Source organism: Chrysochloris asiatica, unplaced genomic scaffold (assembly GCF_000296735.1).
Source record: "Chrysochloris asiatica unplaced genomic scaffold, ChrAsi1.0 scaffold00100, whole genome shotgun sequence".
NCBI lineage: Eukaryota > Metazoa > Chordata > Mammalia > Afrosoricida > Chrysochloridae > Chrysochloris > Chrysochloris asiatica.
The window spans coordinates 3250407-3275029 of NW_006408618.1; the positions used below are offsets into that span (position 1 = coordinate 3250407).

General features: G+C 38.7%; 1 protein-coding gene across 1 annotated transcript in view; it reads left to right on the plus strand.

The window, feature by feature from the left end:
- Positions 1–24623, plus strand: part of KLHL20 (kelch-like family member 20) — a 140602-nt gene that overhangs the window by 39161 nt on the left and 76818 nt on the right. Inside the window, exon 3 of the mRNA XM_006867054.1 lies at positions 20879–21452. Within this exon, the coding sequence (XP_006867116.1) occupies positions 20879–21452 (574 nt within the window). The remainder of the gene's footprint in view (positions 1–20878; positions 21453–24623) is intronic.

Here is a 24623-nt window from a genome sequence, read left to right on the forward strand (position 1 = left end):
ACATACCTTTCCCAATTTTAAAACATTCAGTGTTCCCATGTTCTGTTCGAACAACTGCTTCTTGGTCCAGGTACAGATTTCTCAGAAGTACATTTAAGTGGAGGGGCTGCAAAGGCAAGAAGTGACTGGCTTACCAGCTTTCAAGAGGGAGCCTAGATCCAGAGGGCATGAAGGAAGGTAGAATCTCCACTGAGTAGTATCCAGTCTGTATGGGCGGGGTTGTTGTAGTTGTATTTAATGGATGAATGTTTGTTGGTTTGTTCTTAGGCTCTCACCAGCTGTTTCCTGTTGCTGTAGTTAGAGATTGGAAACCATTCTTGTTTGCCTTCTTTGCACCTTAACTTTGTGTGGGTTTGACTGGTGTTGACTACTGTCTGTCATTGATCAAGTGGCACAGGAGCTGGTATTGACTCTTGTCCAGTGAGTGGAACTACAGAGAGTACAGTTGTGGCTGGGCTGTATGGGCACAGTTGCTGTCTCCTGTCCAGTGGAAAAGAGAAAACCACATTCCCCACCCTTGACACACACAAGAAAACAAAATGGAATTTTTTTTTTTAAAGGAACCAACAATAAAAAAAGAATACTTAGAAGCGAAAAAGTAAATAAATACAGCTATCAGAAAAAAGCACATGAAAAACTTAAAGACTAAAGAGGGATGTAGAAATGGAGCTATACACGAGAAAATAAAAGGAAGAAAAATTTTTTAAATTTTAAATGTTTATAAAAATCAGAGAGAAAGATGAAAAGAAAAAGAAACAATAGTAAAGAAAGATTAAAAGAGAAAAGAAAAAACAAAAAAAGAAGGTAAATGAAAATCAGAAGTAAAGATGGAAAAACAAAAGTTGAGATGTTGTTGCTAAGTGCCGTCGAGTCACTTCCGACCCATAGCGACCCTGTAAATAGAAAGGATAAAATTCAAGGGAATGTAAAGAGAAGTAGAAGAAGAAAGACTAAAAAACAAAAACAATGATACCAAATATCCAATGGCAACAGCCATAATTAATTAAGGAATTAAAATAAATTGAGACATATTAACTGAGGAATTGAAATAAAGAAATGAGACACGGGGGAACCTGCACATGAAGAATTCATTGTCTTTGCAAAGCAACAATGAAATACTTTATTTTCTTTTTCTTTCTTTCTTTCTTTCTTTTTCTCTTTGGATGGCAGAGCCACAAAGAGTTGTTTTATTATTTTTATGCACAGATCACTAGTTAAATTTTTCTCTTGTTAAATCATTCTCTGATTTATTCATGATTTTATTAGTATCCCTTTTACTTTAGATTTTTGACTCTCCTACACTTAAGTATATTCTCATTAAAAGTTAGAAGCCACACATTAGCTACATTTTATTCTACTTGTAATCATAGCTAGTTTTAATACTTATAGTAACAATATTCTTAAGACTGCTAGGAGACAGGATTTGTCAATTGAATTACTACGAGCTTAGGTTTAGTGATTTGTAAACATTCTTCTTTGTAGCCTTAGTTTAAGGCAATAAAGAATCCCACAGCCATAAATAAGGGCTGTGGGTACAAGAATTCCTGAAAACAATTAGATAAAGGCTATAGGTATATACAGATACTAAATAAAAAATCTGACTTAGACTTTCTTAAATTAATGATCAGTAAATTAGAGAAGTTGTTTTTCATAGCCCCAGTTTCCCTGATAAGTGATGCTTTTGTAGGCTATAAACAGATAGTGTATGGAAGAAGTTAATTGCACGTAACAACTAAAATTAACAAGACTTAATAGACAAAGGTTAAGAAACATATGTGAAGGTTAACTTGCTTCTCAGAGAAAAGAACAGATTTATGTAGGAACAAATGTTTAACTAAAAGGTTTCAAGGCGCCTGAATGTCTCCTATGCCTTGAGATAATGTTTTTGCTGTAACTTCTCATCCCTGTTGTAAATTTAAGAACTGTAAACCATGAGGAATGTGCCCCAAGATAGATTGTACCTTGATGTCATTGATTACTATGAATGCAATGTTTTCTGTAATGGTATATAAGGGGGTTGTAAGATAGAACAAAAAAGAAGGGAGGAAGGGAAGAAGTAGAAGAAAGAAGTAGAAGTAAGTAGAAGTAGCGGTAAGTAAGAATAGAGGCAAGAAGTAGAGGTAAGAGTAAGTAGAGAAAGGTAGAAGAAAGAAGTAGAAAAAAGGAGAGAGGTAAGAGATGTAGAGGCAAGAGTGAGAGAAGTAAGTAGAAGCAGAAGTAGGGAGAGAAGAAGGAATATGAGGTGGAGAGGAGACAAGACAAAAATGGAGGGGGAGGGTACAGGGAGTAATGTAGAGAAGAAGCAGGGGAGTGGAGTAGTGAAAGTAGTAATGTAGATAATTAGGAGTAGTAGTGTAGAAAGAAAAAGAATAAGAGTAATGTAGAGAAGGAGACAGTAAAGAAATGGAAGGAGGGAAAGGGAGAAAAGAAACAGCAGGAGGGGAGCAGGAGAGGAGAGAATGAAAGCAGGAGCAGGGGAGGGGAGAAAGGAAGCAGAAGAGATGAGCAGGAGAGCAGGGGAGTAAAGAATGAGCAGGACAGTACAGAATGAGAGAAGTAGAGTATTAGAGTAGCCATAGAAATAATAATAATAAAGCATGTAATAAGAAGATTTTGAATTTATCATGACCCATGACTCCATGTAATCCTTATCGCCGACGTCCACACCCGCCTTCGGAAAAAATCCTGGAATAAATATGCAGGGGCTAGCTCTCGGCAATCCAAACCTAGGAAAGGGTAAAAAACTTGCAACTGTTGGACATGGAGGGGAGAAAGTTTTGGGGGTTCCTGCAAGCCAAGGAGCTCACAAGATGGGTGTAGTAGGGGTATGACAGAGTTCCTGGCCTTAGATGGAGTTCCTGTCAGCCTCATTGTTATCTATGTTCAGGGCACTCACTCCAGAAGTAGTCCGTGGAGGATCTTGATGGAGCTGGCTTCAGTGTCTGTTAGGGCCACAGGGCAGCTGGAGGCAGGGTAACTGGTTAAATGCTCGTCTGATGGCTCTGCAGGTTCTGTAGGTCTGGAGCTGGGCCTTCTTGAATCCAGGTACCAAAGTGGCACAGCTGGCCTCCACCTCTCACTGACATGGCTCTGAACTCCTGGAGACCAGGGACTCTGCTAGGAATGGATGAGGGTGAGATCTGGCTACAACTCTAGTCACCAAGGGAGCATAGGAAAAAAGAAGGAACCATACCGTACCTTTCCCATCACCTGTGTGAATCTTCTGTTGCCAAAAGCTTCTCACAAGATGATTGGGCCACATCCTGCCTGCTGGTCACCCTTCAATCTCCCTCTCTTGCTGTCCTTGCTCAGCTTCTCCTAGGAAGAAGCACTCAATCCACTTCTCGAATCTTTCCTCCAAAGTTTAGAGTTCCAGAATTTTCATCACTCTCTTTGTCATTTGTTCTCTCATATCTTTGTTGTAGAGGGCCTGTGTAGCTGGTCTGCCTAGTCGGTCATTTTGCTGGAAGTCTCCTAAACATAATTTTTAAATGGTTGCCGCAGTACTACCACAGAAATTGCCAGAAATTCAAGCCAGAGTCAGAAGAGGATGTTGTCGTGAGTACCATCAAGCCCATTCCAACTCATAGTGACCCTATGCACAACAGAACAAAATGGTGCCCAGTCTTGCACTATGCTCATAATTATTATTTTTCAACCCATTATAGGTGCCTCAGTGTCATTTCATATCATTGGGGTCTTCCTCTTTTTTGGTGACCCTTGGTTTTACCAAGCATGGTGTCTTCCAGAAACAGGTTGTTATGACATGTCTGAAGTATGACAGATGAAGTCTTACCATCCTGGCGTCTAAGGAGCATTATTGCTGCACCTTTCAAAGACAGATTTGTTTGCTCTTCTGGTAGTCTTTGATACTTTGAATATTCTTGTCCAACTTTCCATATGCATATGGGGCTATTGAAAATACCATGGTTTGGGCCAAGCACATTTCAGTCCTCAAACTGACATCTTTGTACTTGAACACTTGAGAAAGGTCTTATTGCAGCAGATTTGCCTAATGCAGTACATCATTTGATTTCTTGAATGCTGCTCCATTGAGTGTTGATTGTGGATTCAGGCAAATTGAAGTCCCTGACAACTTCAATCTTTTCTCCATTTATCATGATGTTATTTACTGGTCCAGTTATGAGGCTTTTTGTTTACTTTACATTGATGTGCAATCTATAATGAAGGCTTTGATATTCATCTATAAATATTTTAAGCCCTCTTCGCTTTCAGCAAGCAAGGTTATATATCATCTGAATATTGCAGTTTGTTAATAAGTCTTCCTCCGATCCTGATGCTACATTCTTCTTCATATAATCCAGCTTCTCAGATCAATTTGTTCAGCATACAGGTTGAATAACTATGGTGAAATGCTACAACTCTGGCGCACACCTTTCCTAATTTTAAACCATTTAGTAATTTGGTTTAAACCCTTGTTACTTTCTAGCACTTGCCTCTTGGTCTGTGTATAGATTCCATGTGAGTACAGCTAAGTGTTCTGAAAATCCCCATTCTTCACAATATTATCCATAATTTGTCATGATTCACACAGTAGAATGCATTTGCATAGTCAGTAAAGCACAGGTCAGCATCTTTCTTGTATTCTCTGCTTTCAGCCAAGATCCATCTGATGTCAGCAGTGATATCCTACATTCCACATCCTCTGCAAATGCTGGCTTGAATTTCTGCATGTAGAATGAAGGATATCATTGCCAACATCAGATAGATCTTGGCAGAAAGCAGAGAATACCAGAAAGATGTTTACCTGTGTTTTATTGAGTACCCAAGAGCATTGAACTGTGCAAATCATAACAAGTTATGGATCACATTGTGAAGTATGGGGATTCCAGAATACTTCTTTGTGCTCATGCAGAATTTGTACATAGACCAAGAGGCAGTCTTTCAAACAAAACAAGGGGATAATGCATGGTTTAAAATCAGAAAAAATGTGTGTCAGGATTGTATTCCTCTTCAATTCATGTGCTGAGCAAATGTGAGATACCGACTACATGAAAAAGAGTGTAGCATCAAGATTAAAGGAAAACTCAACAACAGCATGAGGTAATGCAGATGACATGCTCAAAGGGAAGAGGACTTGAAGCACTTACTGATGAAGATTAAAGACAAAAACCTTCAGTGTAGATTACACCTCAATGTAAAGGAAACAAAAATCCTCACAACTGAACCAATTAAGCATCATGATAAATTGGAGGAAAGGTTAAAGTTGTCAAGAATTTCCTTTTTACTTAGGTCTACAATTAATACTCAGGGAAGCAGCATTCAAGAAATCAAACAACTTACTGCACTGGGCACATCTGCTGCAAAAAAACCTCTTTAACGTGTTAAAAATCAAAGATGTCACTTTGATGACTACGTGTTACCTCATATTCATGCAAAAGCCAGACACTAAATAAGGAAAACCAAAGAAGAATCAATGCATTTGAATTATGTTGTTGTCCAAAACTGTTAAATATGAACTGTCAGCCAGAAGAATGAGCAGATTTGTCTTGGAAGAAGTACAGCTAAAATGCTTCTCAGAAGCAAGGATGGCAAGATTTCATCTATCAGGAGGGATCAGTCCCAGGGAATAACATCAGGCTTAGTAAAGCAGAAGGTCAATGAAAAAGAGGAAAACCTAACACAGTGACTGCCACAGTGGGTTCAGACATAGCAATGTTTGTGAAAATGGCACAGGTTCAGGCAATAGTTGATCTTGTTGTACATAAGGTCACTAGGAGTTGGCACCTACCAACAGCAAACTTTCAAAAAGAAGAATGAAGATAATGTAGAAATTACTTTACATTTTAATTTGGTGAAATACAAAAATGTTTATATCTGAGGTCAGCAGTACCATCTTTATGTATATAATTCAGGTTGTAACAGTACTTTCATTTAAACATATAATAGGAATAGGAATTTGAAAAATTGTTTTTCTTCAGTGGGTTTTTTTAAGATGCTTGTTTGTAATCACTGTTTGGTAACTCGTGTAATTTATTCTTTTAGCATGTGCTACATGCAAGACATTAAATACTGTAGTTAAAGCTCCCTTGATTGTTTATGTGGGTGATAAAAATAATTCTGTAACAGTTCAGCTCTGTGCTTTTAGCCTTTAAACTGTCAAGCATAAACAAGTGCTGTATCTACCAGATGTGAGGAATTTTGAACAGTCCATATTCTAGAATTAGAATTACTTGTGAGTTAAAGCCAAGTAGAAAGATTAAACTTTTACATACTTTGAAAGAATGAATTGCTGTTGATGGAAGAAAAAACCATGTTTTTTATTTTATGACATTGTAATGAATATGCAGTTTCTTCTTCCCAAAATGCCCTTTTATAGTTTCTTCTCTTTCTTTCCAGAAGATTGTTCAACACCCTAATGTTTTCTTAGACTATAGCTCTTGTCAGCTCTTGGAGAAAGGACTTGGTAGAATTACTATCCTTGCAGTGGAAATATTAGACCATTTCAATATAGCTATATGTTTAGGCTTTGAGAGAGACTCACATGAGGCTGATTTAAAACCCATGATCAGAATGCATGAGTGTCCTTCCCTGTTTAAAAAACATAGTACTTTTGGAAAAATTATTCATCAGAATGCTGCTTTGTGAGTTTAGATTTAGAAACAGAAATATGATCTAGACTGGAGCTTGGAGCACAGAATAGTTCACCTTAACTCTGGGAAAATCCAATATCATATTCCAACTTCATAACAGTATATACCCACTTGTAGTAACCAGATCAGGATCTTTCTCTCTTGAATGATATTGAACAAATTTCATAGATTTCACCTTTCTGAACCACATTTTGGTTGTTGGGGGGAGGCTACAAATAATTTTATTAAGGATTTTCTAGGGGATTAAAGGGGCGGGGACAATGATGTCTTAAAACCACAGTCTAGGTAGGATCTCAAGGACCCTGCAGCCACTGAAAAATAGAACCACATTTTTTATGTTGGCTGCCCTCTTTCTATAACTCCCCTAGAGATCATTTGCTTCCCTGATTGCCTCTTTATTTTTCTTTGTATTTTCCAGTCTCAGTTGCACAGTTGTTGTTAAGTATGATTGAGTCCATTCCAACTCACAGCAATCCTGTATAGGGATTCCAAGACTCCTATGGAGTAGCTGGTGGGCTCAAACCACCGACCTTATGGTTCACAGTCCAGTGCTTATCCTATGGAGCCACTGCCCTCCTCCTGTTGCACAATTCTTTACATTAAAAGCTAGTAAATATCTGTTAAAAGAACATAGTTGCCTTTGAGTTGATTCTAACTCATGGCAACCCATGTTTTACAAAGTAGAACTGCTCCATTGGGTTTTCTTGACTGTAACCTTTCTTCTTCTTTTAAGAAACATCAACTTTGTTTATTAGATAGAAAACCTTCCTCAAAATATATCAGGAAAAAAAGAAAAATACTTAACAATTATTGTATTAGGTTAATAAGATTTACCCTAAGGGTGAACCCAGCCTCTCCTGGAGGGCATGGTCATGTAGTGAACATGGCTACGTGCACAATAAGTTCTCACTGCAACAATGAGTGGGGGTAATTGTTATGAAGGTATTTAAGAGTGTCTTCCTCACTGGGACTGCTGCATAGCCCAAGACTGTAATGGGCTGAGTTCTTGTCTATAATCAGTGGAAGCAGATCATCAGGCCTATCTTCCAAGGGTCTCTGTATGAGTTCAAACCACCAACGTTTTAGTTAACAGTTGAGCACAGACTACACCACCCTCAAACCTGATAATAACCATCTTAACTGAGTGGCATAGATTCTTTTTTTCCCCCTCTGCATTCTTGTAGATACAATGTGATGATTATGGAAATCCATATATTTATCTTAGTTCTAATACAGTGAAACATGTGAGAGCTAAAATTCAGTGGGACTGCTTTGCTTTTCCACCTTTGACAGGATGCAGCTTACTGCTTTTCTATCACTGTTGGAGAATATCTGAGATTTCTCTTCTGACAGGTTTCCAGTTACACAGGTTCCAGCTTGTGCAGTTTTTAGTACTATATGTGCCAATATTTTAATTTGTGACTTTCACCTAGTAAGTTAGCACCCTAATTTATACATATAAAATGTGAGTATAAAATACAAATTGACTTCTTTTATATATTATCTGGAATAACTTCTTTAAAGGTGGTAAACTCTTGACTATATTTTAGAATAAATAAATATGTTGTTGTTGTTGAATAGGTTACAATTCAACGACCCTGAACATGGTTTCCAAGGAGTAGTTGGTGGGTGTGAACTGTCCATCTTGTGGTTCACAGTCCACTGCTTATCTTATAGCACCACAACAGGAGTCCAAATAAATAAATATGTATGTATATTGTTGCTGTCGTTAAGTGCCGTCAAGCCTGTTCCAACTCATAACAACCCTTACTAGGGTTTCCAATAAGCAGCTGGTGGGTTTGAACATCTGCCTTGAGGTTCAAATTGAACTTGCAGTCCAGTGCAGTATCCTGCAGAGCCACACTGGTAATAATGATGGTTATGTGCCATGGAGTCGGTTCCAACTCATAGCGACCCTGTACAGGGTTTCTGAGGCTATAAATCTTTGCAGGAGCAGAAAGCCTCATCTGTCTTCCATGGAACCTCTTGTAGTTTCAAACTGCTGACTGTAAGATTAGCAGCCTGACTTGTAACCACTATGCTATCAGAGCTCCTTATATATAAGTGTGTGTGTGTATACGTGCATATATTTATTTATTTATTAAGTCCCTGAGTGGTATAAATGGTTTGTGCCTGAGTACTAACTTAAAGATTGGTGGTTCAAACCCACTCAGTTGTGTCACAGAAGAAAGGCCTGGGCTTGAGTAATTTATTTTCGAGAAATCAGCCTGAGGCTAGTCCTTATGAGGTGAAGGTTAAAGATATCCCAACTGGGTCTGAGCTATTCTGGGAAAACAGTGGAGACACCAGGGGTTCCAGCCTGGGACCAGTTGCTTCCCACTGCACCCCGGCCGGGTGGAAGCACATAGCAGAGGCAATGGGGTTGCAGGGAGCAAGCAACAGGTCCTGGATCAGGAAGAGTATATCGAGGGCATCCAGGCTGTCATCCAGAGAGACTTCTTTCCGTGAGAAGCTACAGGCACAGAAGGAGTATCTAGAGGCCGAAGAGAATGAGGACCTGGAGTGGATGTGCCAAATCTCCATCAAGTTTGATTCTACCCTAGGCAAGATGTTTCAAGAGCGCCCACCCCCCTGTGTAACTGCAGCCATGTTCGAAACAACTGAGGTGCACACAGGCCCGGGCATGGTGGGCCACAGCTGAGGATCAGAGCATGGTTATGTCAATGCCCCTGCATTTGCTCCTCTGCTCTGATGACAGCCTCCAGGTTTCCTTTAGGCTTCTACTTAGATATGACCTTTAAAAGGAAAGGTCTCCTGACTTCCCAGTGTAAAGTAACAACACTTTGGCATTCTAGGCTTTCCCACCTAACTTAATTTTTCACTATAGGACATAATATTAAAGTGGGGGGAATGTTAAAAAAAATTAAGATATCCCAGCTGTCCAACTTTTCTAACATATTATACCACTCCATAGTCCTTGATATCAGTTACCACTCCTCCCTATCCCTCAAGTCCCAGGATTTCTGCAACATGCTGCAATGTCTCACAAAACTCACAGCTGTCAAGGGAGATAGCTCCCGCAGTTGTGGAGACTGACAAGTTCCAAATCCATAGTTCAGAGATCAGTCTGGAGGAATCATCTCACCCACGTAGTCTCAGAAACTGAGGAACCCAAATTGACAGGTCAGGAGACAGGCTGTTGATGCACAAGGCTGCAGGAGCTGGTGAATCAGGTCAGGTAATGGGGTCGAAAGTCCCACAGACTAGAGGTAGGTGTAATGAGCCAGATGCATGTCTAGGGCAAGAGAATGCTATAAATTGGACTCAGACTGTGTCCCCAAGAAAAACTGAGGGTGGTGACTTGAATCACATCCTCCAGTAAGGTGGGGCATCTTTAATCCTTAGTTTTACCTTGATCCTGCTTTATTAACATCTCACTTCAAAATGAGTCCAAAATCATAATCCTTCCATGTTGTTAAGTGCCTTTCAGTCTGTTCTGACTCACAGCGTCCTGTATAGGGTTTATGAGAAGCAGCTGGTGGGATTGAACCGACAACCTTTTGGTTAGCAGTCTAGCAATTACAGTACATTACAGAATGGAAAAATATGGCTAGAAAGACCATAATAATTAACTAGCTGCCCTGCACCTGGTGATCTGCTTCCATTAGGACAGCCAAGAAAACCATACAGAGCAGTTCTGCTTTGTAATACCATGAGTCAGAGTTGATTAAGTGGCAACAGGTTTGGGTTCTGTTTCTAAACTAGAAATACGTAAAAGCAGTTCTGAAATGTTCTTAGAGTATCTCAGTTGTTTTTAACTGGAAAAGGGAGGGCTAGCATCTAATTTTATTATATTTCCTTAAATTTGAAATTCATTTTCTAGGCCTCTTTTACCAAGTGTTTTGACTTTTCACTGGTGAGGCTCATAACTACTAGATAAAAATCTGCATTTGGGGTAGATTCCTGGGTTCTACAGAAAGGTGGATATTCCATAAGAAAGCAAAAACTAACTAGTACATTATTTTGAAATAATAAACAATAACCCTGCAACCCCACTATACGAACATATCTTCTCTCTCCCTCAGCACATGAATCACAGTATTAACTGTGTACTGTAGCTCAGGAGGTAGCTGTGGTTGATCCAAAAACATCAGGAAATCTGCTTTGCTATTTAAAACCTCATGATTTTGTGCAAGTCCTACAGCTTAATCGGTTTCTTTATCTGTAAAAGGAGGGCATTTTGTTAGACAACCCATTCTATTCCCTATCCGATCTTCACTCTTCAAATTAGAGTAACAGATTATGCCAAGTAAGGAAGGGTAGTTTTATTATTTAAAAACTAGTAGAGAACATTAACTCATAGAATTTATAGATACATATGAGGGAACTTCAAAAAGTTCATGGAAAATAGATTTAAAAGATAATTCCATACACCCTCCCCATTTATTAGGCATCACATATTTAATCTATGAAAGTCTGACTTGCACAGTATATACGTTGCTACTTAATTTCCACTATAACTCAACTCTAATGCCTTTCTTCGTTTAAAAATCCAAAACAACAGCATCATTAAATCTTAGAGCTTTGGAAGAATTTGTACCTTCAGAAGTATAAGAATAGGAGAATCTGTGAAGAATATGAGAATAGTGGGGAAAAGTTCTAGTCAAGGAGAGATCAAAATGATCTTCTCTTTTCCATTATATATTGTTGAGTGATAAAACACATTACTTACTGCATATTGGTGTTTCTGTGCACCAGCAATGAACAATTTGCAAAGGAAATTAAGAAAATGATTCATTTACTAAGGCATCTAAAACAATAAAATGCCTAGTGATAAATTTAAGCAGGTAAAAGAATTGTACACTAAAAACTATGACACATTCCTGAAAGGAATTAAAGAAGACCAAAAAAATAGAAAGATCCTGTGCTCATGGGTTGTAAGAATATTTTAAAGATAATACTGCCTGAAACAATGTGTAGATGTAATGCAATCTCAGTAGAAATTCCAGCAGCTGTTTCTTTGGGTGGGACAGAAATGGGAACGCCTAACCCAAAATTTCTGTGAAATTGCTGAAACAAAAAGAACAAAACAAAAGATAAATTGTTATGTGCACTCATGTCGATTGTGACTCTTAGTGACCCCTTGCACAACAAAATTAAACATTGTCTGGTCCTACACCATCCTCAAAATAGTTACTAACGCTTGAGCCCATTGCTGATGCCACTGTGCCGATCCATCTGGTTGGGGATCTTCCTCTTTTTTGCTGACCTCGTACTTTGTCTAGCATAATGTCCTTCTTCAGGCACTGGTCCCTCCTGATAATATGTCCTGAGTATGAGAGACAAAGTCATCCTTGCTTCTAAGGAACATTTTGACTGTACTTCTTCCAACATAGATTTGTTTGTTCTTCTTTAAAAACTTTCGTTCATCAAGGGACATTATCGAGAATGTGAAAAGAAAGCTTACAGAATGGGAGAATGAATTTGCGGAAACCATCTATCTGATAAAGGATGCATATCTGGAATATATATATTTTTAATTATCAAATAAATAAACATGCAACTCAACAACAAAAGGACAAACATTACAGTTTTAAAATGGGCAAAAGATTTACTAGCACATTAAAAAATAGTCCTTAGGGAAGTATAAACCCAAACTACATACCGTGAGATACTATAGCACATCCACTAGAATCGGTATTGTTGTTAAGTATCATCAAGTCGGTTCCGACTCATAGCAACCACACATAGGGTTTCCAGATAGTGGGTTTGAACCACTGTCCTTGTGGTTAACAGTCCAGTGATTATCCTAAAGTGCTACACTAGGATGGATACTGTCCGAAAAATGGAAAATAACATTTGCTGAAGATGTGGAGAAATTGGAATCCTTGTATATTACAAATGGATATGCAAAAGCTTGGTGTTTCCTCATAAAGTTAAACATGGACAGTTCCACTCTTGGGTTGTTGTTGTTGTCACGTGCCATCGAGTCAGAACCGACTCATAGCAACCCCATGTACAGCAGAACGAAACAATGTCCGATCCTGGGCCAACCTCACTACCACTGCCACACTTGACGCCATCAATGATGCCACCTGACTGATCCATCTCATTGGGGGTCTTCCTCTTTTTCTCTGACCCTCCATCTTACCCAGCATGACATCCTTCTCCAGCAACTGTTCCCTCCTGACAATACGTCCAAAGTATGAGAGACAAAGCTTAGCCATCCTGGCCTCCAGGGAACACTCTGACTGCCCAAAAGAATTGAAAGCAGATGCAAATGGATACTTGTATACCAGTGTTTGTAGCAGCATTATTCATAGCAACCCAAAGGTGGAAATAATCCAAATGTCAGTCAACAGATGAATAGATAAAATGTGGTGTGTGTATATATGTATGTAGGTGTGTATACACCTACCTACACTTACACAAAATGGAGTAATTATTCACCCACAAAGAGAAAAATGAAGTGTTCTGGTACACACTACAACTTGGGTGAACTGAAACCATGCTAAGTGAAATAAGCCAGATACTCAAAGACAAATACTATATGATTCTACTTAAATGAAATATCTAGAATATGTAAATGCATAGAGGTAAAAGTTTGTTAGAGGTTATCGAAACTAGGGAGTCCTGGTGTGGCGCTTTAGAATAAGCACTGGATTGCTAACCAAAAGGTTGCTGTTCAAACCCACCAGCCACTCCTTAGAAACCTTATACAGGGTCATTTAACAACAAATGGTAGAGCTGGAGTGAGGGCGGACTAGGGAGTTCATTGTTTAAAGGGTATGAGGTTCTGTTTGGTGTGATTAAACATTTTGAGAACGGATAGTGGTGATGGTAGCATTACATGGAGAATGTAGTAAATGACACTGGTTGTACACCATAATGGTTAAAATGACAAAATTGTCAGACTTATTTTACCACAATGAGAGTATGTTAAAAACACAAAGTTAGATTTTAATTCAGACTTGCTGAATTCTCAATTGAGACTTCATTTAGATAATAGAAGCATATTAACTTGGATTTGATTTTTAACATGAATATGTAATTATCTTAAGTGAATGCAGATTATTTTTTACTACAGTAACTACAATTTTAAATGATTAATATGAAGAAGCTTCAGAAAGTTTGTAGAAAAATGGAATTAAAAGATAATGAAATTATTCCTTGAAGTTTTGGAAGCTCTCATATATGTAGCAAGCTTTAAACTGAGAGCTTTTATCTTATTTAATCTTTGCTTAATGAGGTAGATCTTAACCCATTGTGAGATTTTAAAACTGGGGATTATAGAGAATAAGTAACTTGTTCAGTCATTACTAGGATCTCAGCCCATTTCATCTGATTTTAGAACCTATTTCCAAACTTTATGAAGTTATATCTAGAAAGAACCCAAGTATCAAAATTTAATAATAGAATTATCATTGAATCTAATTCTGATGTTTTAGACTGGGATTGGGTATGGAGAATTTTAATTTAGGATACATTAAAACATGCTAGGACATCTGTAGTTTGACTCAGTCCAACAATTTTTGTTGTTGTTAGCTGCCATTGAGTAGGTTCTGACTCTGTGCTACTCTCTGCACAACAGAACAGAACACTGCTCACAATTTTTGTTACATTTGAGCCCTTTACTGATGCCATAGTGTCAATCCATCAAGTCGGGAGCCTTCTTTTTCCCTGACCCTCCACTTTATCAAGCATAATGCCCTTCTTTAGGGACTGGTCGCTCCTAATAGTATGTCTGAAGTCTGAGAGACTAAGTCTTGCCATCCTTTCCTTCAAGGAGCTTTCTGGCTTCTAACACATAACTATTTTATGGAACCTGTTATTAGCACAATGTTATTTACTGGTCCAGTTGTGAGGGTTTTTGTTTTCTTTGCGTTGATGTGCAGTCCAGACTGATCTTTATCAATAAGAATTTTAAGTCCTCTTCACTCTCATCAAGCTGGATTGTATCTGCACACAGGTTACTGATGAGTCTTCCTCCAATCCTGATGCCTTGTTTTTCTTACATATATTCCAACTTCTTGGATTATTTGCTCAGCATACAGATTGCATAAATATGGTTAAAGAATATAACCCTGGCATACACCTTTCCAGATTCTAAACCACTCAGTATCCGCTTGTTCTGTTCTAACAGTTGCCTCTTGGTATATGTACAGGTTCTTCATGAGCACCATCAAGCATTCTGGAATACACATTCTTCACAGTGTTATCCATAGCCTGTCATGATCCACACAGCAAAAGCCTTTGCATAATCAAATAAGGCACAAGTAAACATCTTTGCCATCACTCGTCTGTCAGTTTATCATACCGTAGTCTTTACTGTGGTGGCTTGTGTGTTACAGTGATGCTGGAAGCTATGCCACCAGTATTTTAAATACCAATAGGCTCACCCGTCGTGGACAGGTTTCAACTAAGCTTTCAGACTAAGACAAACTAGAAATAAGGAGAGGCAAATTACTTCTGAATATTTAGCCTCTGAAAACCTTACGAATAGCAGCAAAACATTGTCACATATAGTGCCAGAAGATACAAGTATTATTAATACCACCAGAATATTGACAGATATAGTGCTGAAAGGTGAGTCCCTCAGGCTGGATGGTGCTCAAGATACTACTGAAGAAGAGCTGCCTTCTCAAAGTAGAGTTGACCAGTGATGACGCAAATGGAATAAAGAGGTAGCATATGATCAAGAGCCAGTAGTGCTGAAGGCATTGGCAAAGAGCCAGACTCTGGGAATTGATATCTTACAAATTGAAATCTTTAAACAAAATGGAGGCACTCACTCATCGATGCCAAGAGATTTGGAAGACAGCTACCTGGCCAACTGATTAGTCTATGTATAAGTTCCTCATTAGCACAATTAAGTGTTCTGGACTCCCGATTCTTCACAATGTTATCCATAGCTTGTCATAATCTGCACAATTGAAAGCCTTTGAATAGTTCATTAAAAAAACAGGTGAATGTATTTCTGGTATTGTCTGCTTTCAGTGAAGATCCATCTGACGTCAGCAATGATATATCTGTAGTTCCATGTCTTCTTCTGAATCTGACTTGAAACTTTGGCAGTCGATGTACTATTGCAACCATTTTTTTTAAATTATCTTTGGCAAAATTTTACTTCATATGATATGATATTGTCCTATGATTTCCAGTTGGGCAAGTTGTTGTCATTGTTAGGTGTCATCAAGTCAACTCCAACACAAAACAATCCTGTGCACAACAGAACAAAACACTGCCTGGTCCTTTGCCATCCTCCTAATGGTTCTTATGCTTGAGCCCATTACCACCTTCACTGTACCAATCCATCTGGTTGAAGGTCTTCCTGTTTCTGTGACCCTCCACTTTACCAAGCATAATGTCCTTCTCTGGGTACTGGTCCCTCCTGCTAATATGTCCAAAGTATGCCGTGGAACGAGAGATATCATTGCGGATGTCCGATGGATCTGGGCTGAAAGCAGAGAATATCAGAAGGATGTTTACCTATGCTTTATTGACTACGCAAAGGCTTTCGATTGTGTGGATCATGACAAGCTGTGGACAACATTGAGAAGTATAAGTATTCCAGAACACTTAATTGTACTTCTGAGAAATCTGTACCTGGACCAAGAGGCAGTTCTTCGAACAGAGCATGGAAACAGTGAATGTTTTAAAATTGGAAAAGGTGTGCGACAGAGTTGTGTTCTTTCACCATACTGTGAAATACATATTGTGTTCAATATGTATGCTGAGCAAATAATATGAGAAGCTGGGTTCTGTGAAGGAAAACATGGCGTCAGGATTGGAGGAAGACTTATTAACAACCTGAGCTATGCAGATGATACAACCTTGCTTGCTGAAAGTAAAGAGGACTTAAAATATTTACTGATGAAGATCAAAGAGCACAGCCTTCCGAATGGATTACAACTCAATGTAAAGAAAACAAAAATCCTCACCACTGGACCAATAAACAGCATTCTTATCAATGGAGAAGAGATTGAAGTTGTCAAGGATTTCATTCTTCTTGGATCAACTATCAACACTCGCGGAAGCAGCAGTCAAGAGATCAGACGACGTATTGCATTGGGCAAATCTGCTGCACAGGAACTTTTTAAAGTATTGAAGAGCAGAGATGTCAGCTTGAGGACTAAGGTGCGCCTGACCCAGGCCATTGTGTTTTCAATAGCCTCATATGGATGCGAAAGCTGGACAGTGAATAAGGAAGATCATAGAAGAATTGATGCCTTTGAGTTGTGGTGTTGGAGGAGAATACTGAAAGTGCCATGGACTGCCAAAAGAACCGATAGATCTGTTTTGGAAGAAGTGCATCCAGAGTGCTTCTTGGAGGCCAAGATGGCTAGGCTTCATCTCTCATACTTTGGACACGTTGTCCGGAGAGAACAGTTGCTAGAGAAGGATGTCATGCTGGGTAAGGTGGAGGGTCAGAGAAAAAGAGGAAGACCCCCAACGAGATGGATCAGCCAGGTGGCATCATTGATGGCGTCAAGTGTGGCGGCGGTAGTGAGGTTGGCCCAGGATCGGACATTGTTTCGTTCTGCTGTGCATGGGGTCTCTATGAGTCGGTTCCGACTCGATGGTACCTGACAACAACAACAACATGAGAGACAAAGTCTTGTCATACTAACTTCTAAGGAGCATTCAAGCTATATCTCTTCTAACACAGACCTGTTTGTTCTTTTGGCAGTCCATGGTACTTTCAATATTCTCTAATACCATAATGAGTACCTCTAGTCTTCCTTATTAATTGTCCAACTTTTACATGCATATGAGGCTATTGAAAATACCATGGGTTGGATCAGGTACACATTAGTTCTCAAACTTACCTCTTTGCTCTTGAACACTTTAAAGAGGTCTTGTCCAGCAGATTTGCCAGCACAGTACATCCTTTGGTTTCTTGACTGCTGCATCCATGAATTGTTGATTGTAGATCCAAGCAAAATGACATCTTTGACAACTTCAGTCTTTTCTCCATGTACCATGACATTATTTGCTGGTCCAGTTGTGAGGATTTTTGTCTTCTTTACATTGAGGTGTGATTCATACTGAAGGCTGTGGTCTTTTTTTCTTCAGCAGTAATTATTTTAAGTCCTTCTAACTTTCAGCAAGCAAGGTTGTATCATCTGCATATCGCAGGTGATTAGTGCATCTTCTTCCAGTCTTGATGCCTTACTCTTCTTCATATAATCCAGCTTCTCAGATTACTTGCTCAGCATAAAGATTGAATAAATATGGTGAAAGAATGCAGCCCTGGTGCACATCTTCCTTGATTTTAAACTATTCAATATCCCATTGTTCTGTTCTGATGACTCCCTCTTGGTCTGTGTACAGGTTCTCATGAGCATAATTAAGTGTTCTGGAATACCCATTTTTCACACTGTTATCCTTAGTGTTACCCATACTGTTATCCAGTAATTATCAGTACATCTTGATTACATGCTTGATCAATTTCAAACAAAAGTTGATCGAATTCTTCAATTTTGTTATCACTGGCTTAAATGGTTGATACATAAATCTGAATTAAAGTTGTATTAACTGGTGTTCCTTGTAGGCTTATGGATATTATCCTATCACAGATACCATTGTATTTCAAGATAGATCTTGAAATGTTCTTTTTGATGATGAATGCGATGCCATTCTTCTTCAATTTGTCATTCCCAAAATATTAAACCATATAATTATCAGATTCAGAATGGCCAAGCCTGCCCATTTCAGCTCACCAATGCCTAGGATATCAATCTTATGCACTCTATTTTTTTTTTTTTTTCAATTGTGAATTAATAGTTTACATGGGAGAACACTTGTTTTATACTCATCATTTCATTGCAATGATTACAGTCTCCTCTGTGCATCATCACATCACCATTCAATAGTATTTGCTTCTATTCCCCTGGGGTTTTTTTTGTTGTTGTTTGTTTGTTTTTTGGGGGGATGTACACAAAAACACTCAGGATTGTATAATCACTTAAACAACCAAAGGGCACATTCTGCAAGCCTGCCTCCTGGCTGCCAGCATTCTATTCATTTTTGACACCTTACAATTTTCCTAGATTCATAATTTGTACATTCCATGTTCTGATTATTGATGGTTGCTTGCAGCTGTTTCTCATTTTGATTTGTGCCCCATCAGCAAATGAAGGTTTCAAAAGCTTTACTCCATTTGCGTTAATCATGGTCAATTCTTCTTTGAAGACACAGCTTTTCCCGAAGGATGCAGCTCTTCCCCAGTCATATTTCAAGTGCCCTCCTAGATGAGATGCTCATTTTTAAGCACTATGTCTAATAATATTGAACTGCTATTTATAAGTTTTTCAGTGGCTAAACATTCAGAAGTAGTCTGCCTCGCCTTCTTCCTAATCAGTTTGGAAGCTCAGCTGAAACCTGTCCACCTTGGGTGACCCTGCTGATATTTAAAATACCGGTGGGACAGCATCCAACATCACAGTAATACACAAGCCACCTGTGGTAATTTAACTTTACTGGGTATGTCTTTTCCATCCAATGTCTTATTAATTCCCACCAAATGATTGGATGTTGTTGTTATTGTTGCCATCTTGTCAGTTCTGACTCTTAGCAATTCTGTATAGGATTTCCAAGAAGAGACTGGTGAACTTGAACTGCCAACCTTGCCTGACCATGCAATTAAATTATACAGGACTCTCGGGCTGGGATTGGTTAGTTTTGCACTCCTGCTAGGTTTAAAAGGAGCCATATCAGAAGCAGAGACAAAAGATTCCAGGACCATCAAGAAGGCAGAGCATGAGTGAAACATCAGAAGGCAGGAGGTGGTGACATGGAGTAGCAGAGCAGCTTCTGACTCTAGGCCTATGGACTGAGTAAAGCTGAGTGCCTACAGACAGGAGACAGACTTGCAGAATGTGCCCTTTGGTTGTTGACAGTCTGGTTAAAAGAGCTCTGTATCATTGTCCTGAGCAGGGCAGAGACCAAGGGGTCACGTGACTGAGAGGTGTGTCTGTGGTATAGTAGACTAGAGGCGTTCCTAACTGGGCAACTGTTGCGTCCTTAGTTGGTTTTGATCCTGAATTGTACCCTGTTCACTTCCCTAATAAACCCCATAATCGTGAGTATTGTTGTGAGTTCTTTGTGACCATTGCAATGGATTGTCGAACCCATATGTGAAGCCAAGGCTACTGAGGGAGGGATGTTGGTGTCAGAATAGGGTAAAGAGGGTGGAAGCATATCTGACCTCCATTTCCTAGGAATGGGCCTTGAGCTGATTTTGAGTTTGATTCCCTTCTCCCCTTGTAAAGCCAGGGGAAGACAGCTGGCTCCCCTGTGGTTTTAGTACCACCACAGTTCAACAAACTGACAGATGATTGGTGGGCTTGGCCAGCTTCTACTTTTCTTGGCATAGTTACATGAGCTTCTCCAGTGCTGCATCAGTCTGTTGAAATATTTCCATTTGTACTCTGTCAGTGATGTTATAAAGTTTGGTGAATAAAAGCTTCCCATTCCTGCTGTGTAGGATTTCCAAATTGTAGCTAGTGGGTTTGATCTGCTGACCTTGTACTTAGCAGTCCAGTGTTTATCCTACAGTGCCACACCAGGACCCTCAAGGAAATACAGTACTGCATATAAAATAAGTTTGGGTGGAATCTGCACTATTTTTCGTCTGATCTTCTTATCCAATATATGAGGTACATTTCATAGCTTTTTGTGATGAACCTTAGATAAATTTAAAATGAATATCCAGTGAAATGAGAATTTAACGTTAGTTGTATTTTAGAAAAAAAATCAAGATTTTGGACAAACCAAGTTGAGGAATGAAAGTTTATATACCTATTTTATTCAGAAAATCATTTATAAATATTTTTCATGAATTTTAATTAGTATATTACAAGCACTTATTAAGAGATATTGTCCAAGACAGTCTGACTACTATTTCTGGAATAAAAAAAATAGTTGGTCTTTATTTTATGAGAGTGCACAGTAAAAGTACTCTAACTTGGAATTAATGCCATTCATCCTTCAAGAAATTTTAAGGAAGTTTATAGATTCCTAGAGTTCTAAGAAAAGAAGCTCTTTAGGAGCATAGTTCTTTCTTTTGGTACTTCTTGTTGTTGCTAAGTGCCAGCGAGTTGGTACCAACTAATAGCAACCCTGTATTGGGTTTCTGAAGAGCAGGTGGTGGGTTTGAGCTTCCGGCCTTGTAGTTCGCAGTCCAGTGCTGATCCTACAGCACTATACCAGGAGTCCTGTCTCAGGGTTATGAATACTTTAGGGCATAGATGAGCTGCTAATAATACTGCCATCTTCTCTATCCCCCCCTCACTCCTCAGGTGTACCAACATTCGACCAGGAGAGACTGGAATGGATGTAACAAGTCGCTGCACCCTTGGAGACCCCAACAAACTGCCAGAAGGGGTTCCCCAACCTGCCCGCATGCCCTATATCTCAGACAAGCATCCTCGACAAACCTTGGAAGTGATTAACCTTCTGAGAAAGCACCGGGAGCTATGTGATGTAGTACTAGTTGTGGGCGCTAAGAAGATATATGCCCATCGAGTCATTTTGTCAGCCTGTAGTCCCTACTTCAGAGCTATGTTTACAGGAGAATTGGCCGAGAGCCGTCAGACAGAAGTAGTGATCCGAGACATAGATGAGAGGGCTATGGAACTACTGATTGACTTTGCATATACCTCTCAGATAACAGTGGAAGAAGGCAATGTGCAGACCCTTCTGCCAGCTGCTTGCCTCCTCCAGCTGGCAGAGATACAGGAAGCCTGCTGCGAATTCTTAAAGAGACAGTTAGATCCTTCTAACTGCCTGGGCATTCGAGCTTTTGCTGACACACATTCATGTCGTGAGTTGCTAAGGATAGCAGACAAATTCACTCAACATAATTTTCAAGAGGTAAGTTGTACCTGATGGTTTTAATGCATTCGTAATGTATTTTTCAAAAAAGTAAAATGGGTTCATTTTCTGCTAATTAGCACATGCCCACCTGGATATTTACTGCTTACTCTAACTCATAGTATCAAAGAAATGTTATAAATTTTAAGTCCTTTTTAATTTTCTTTAATGGTAGGCCAACTTTGTATTCTGCCAGCAAAAGTTGACGTTTCATCTTCTGAGCTGTATTTGTAAAAGTTAAATTTATAAGCCAGAAAAGAGTTTATTACTTCATAGGGGATCTGTATCCTGTAGAATATCTGTCATTAGTCATTTGCATGGAGCATTCCCTTCCTGATTTCATGGTTTGCTTAGGAGGTTAGATTATAGAGAGGTTATTGGTGAATAATCAGGGAAAAAAGAGAATTTAGATGTTATCAAAGAATTTTTCATTAAGCATTTTTTTGTTGTTGTTGTAGATTCATTAATCACAACATGTACCTAAACATTATTTGCTATGGTAACTGACTACACAGTTGTTTCTCATGATTGATTAAACAAGAAAAACAAGCATAAAAAAGCACTTAAAGTTTTGTAGTTAAGAAGAAATGAAACAATTTCTTTATAACAACTTCTTTATACAAAACATCTAGTTAAATTTCTGCTTATGATCTATTACTATTCCCTTAGCCCTTAATTGCATTTTTAGCTAATTTTCTAGAGGTCATAATGTCCCTGACCGAAACTACACAGAATATTGAATGTAATCTCAAACTTGGATTGGCAAAAACTTTAGCTCGTTTTTCCTAGTGGTGAAACTTATTGTTAGTGTGAAAAGCATTCTTTAGGACTACACATGATTGAATATGGTGTGAAGGTGCCTAAAAACAAGTTTCAAATCTCTAATATAATTCTTATTAAGATTCTCCTGAAAACTTTATAAAATCACGAAAATTTAAAATAAGCTGATTAAAACAAAGAGACAGAAACTGCAGAGTCCCCACATGAGATTCCTCCTGGGGCCTTGCCTTCCAAGGGGAGACACATTGTGGCCTTGCTTAACAATGAGCTCTTCATGCTTAGGGTCCTCCGCCCCTCTGCCCCTTGGTGACATGGCCTCTGCCATACCAGAGCTCCTTACTTTTCATGAATTTATTTGTTTAGCAGTCATTTGTAAAGCTACTATGTCTAAGCCACTGTGCTTGGCCATAATAGTGAATGAGACACCTATTGTACCTGTGCTTATGAGGTTTATAATTTAGCAGGGAAGATAGCCTTTGAATCTATGACTATACAAATAATTCATTACTAGATGGTTTAAGAGTATATAACAGAGTTTTAACTTTGATTCTGGAACTGCTCGTACAAAATCCTGAGACATAAGGAAGCATAGCTATTTTGAAAACTTAAACCCAATGAGGCCCTAGATAGCAAGTGGCAAGACACTACGTAACAGTTTCATAGAAAGGACAAAGAGCAGGGCTAGATTGCACTATTTTATAGACCATGCTAAGGATTTTGGATTTAATATGAAGAACAATTGGTTGGTTGGTTATGTGCCGTGGAGTCAGTTCTGACTCGTAGCGACCCTGTACAGGGCTTCGAGACTGTAAATCTTTACGGGAGCAGAACGCCTCATCTTTCTCCCGCGGAACAGCTGGTAGTTTCGAACTATTGACCTTGCAGTTTGCAGCCTGATTCATAACCACTACACTACCAGAGCTCCTTATGAAGAACAATGGGAAACTATTAAACGAATGACATGTTCCACTGACTTTTAAAAATCACTTTTCCATCCACCAGGATAACCTCCACTGGATCAAATATTTAAACATACAAAAATGATACCTTGGAAATACTAGAAAACAACATGGAATATTATTTTGAAGAAATGAAGTCCTTTCTAACTGACTAATTCAGAAAACATAAAGAAAAGTTTGATCGATTTGGCTACATGAAAATAAACTTATGTGGTAAAACAAAACAGAAGTTAAAAGAAAATACTTGCAACTTATATCACAGAGATAACTGCCGAATAGTATCCTAGACCAATCATGTAACAGAAAAATGGGCAGTAAACAAAAAAAGTCAAATTTCCTTTGTTGTTATTTTTGTGTACCCTCGAGTCAGTTCTGACTTGTGGTAACCCTCTGTAGGGTTTCCGAGAACATCTGGTGTGTTTAAACTACCAACTGTGCCATTAGTAGTCCAGTGCTTGTCCTGCAGCACCACATCAGGGCTCAAGTTGCTCTTAAATTTATGAAAATGTTCAAGCTAGTTATAATAGCCAAAACAGAAAACTACACTAAAGTACCATTTCTTTATCTGTTAGATTACAAATATCTAGAAGTTTGATTGTATACTCTATTGTCAAGGTCATGGGGAAATACTCATTGTTAATGGAGTCCTGGTGTGATGCTGTAGGATAAGCACTGGACTGCAAGATTGGTTTGAACCACAAGATCGGTTATTCAAACTCACCAGCTGCTCCTCAAAACCCTATACAGGGTCACTATGAGTCAGAACTGACTCAGCAGCACACAATAACAACAGCAATGTGAGTAAAAATTGGGCTAACCCTTATGAAAGGAGATTTGGCAGTATCCATGAAAATTGGAAATACACAAGCTCATTGATTTTAACAGTCTCACTTCTGGGAATATGTACTATAGATACATATATACAAGGAGAGGAGAGCAGTTTAGCATGGTAGTTCATGGGATCCATTTTATATATGAGTTTGAGACATATCTGAGATATTTAAGTAAAGATATTAAGCAGGTAACTGTTACATGACTAAAACTCAGAAAAGAGGTAGTGTTGGTTGCTGAAATCAGTGCCAAACTCAGAATAGTTATTTGTGGCTTATAACAGAAAAAGGCAAATTTCCTTAAAGTTCTTAAAAATTAAATGAGATATATGTAAAACAGGAAAATGGACAAAGGGTAAAAATGAATGGGTGTGGGTGTGGAAAGAGTCAGCAATCCCAAGCAATTTCAAAATCCTACAAGGATTTTGTTGTTGTTAAGTGCCATTGAGTCAGTTCTGACTCATAGCAACCCTGTAAAGGGTTTTTGAGGAGCACCTGGTAAGTTTGAACCATCAGGTTGGTGGTTCAAATCGACCTTGTAGTCCATTGCTTATCCTATAGCACCACACCAAGCCCCCATATTAAATAATAGCTCTAATATT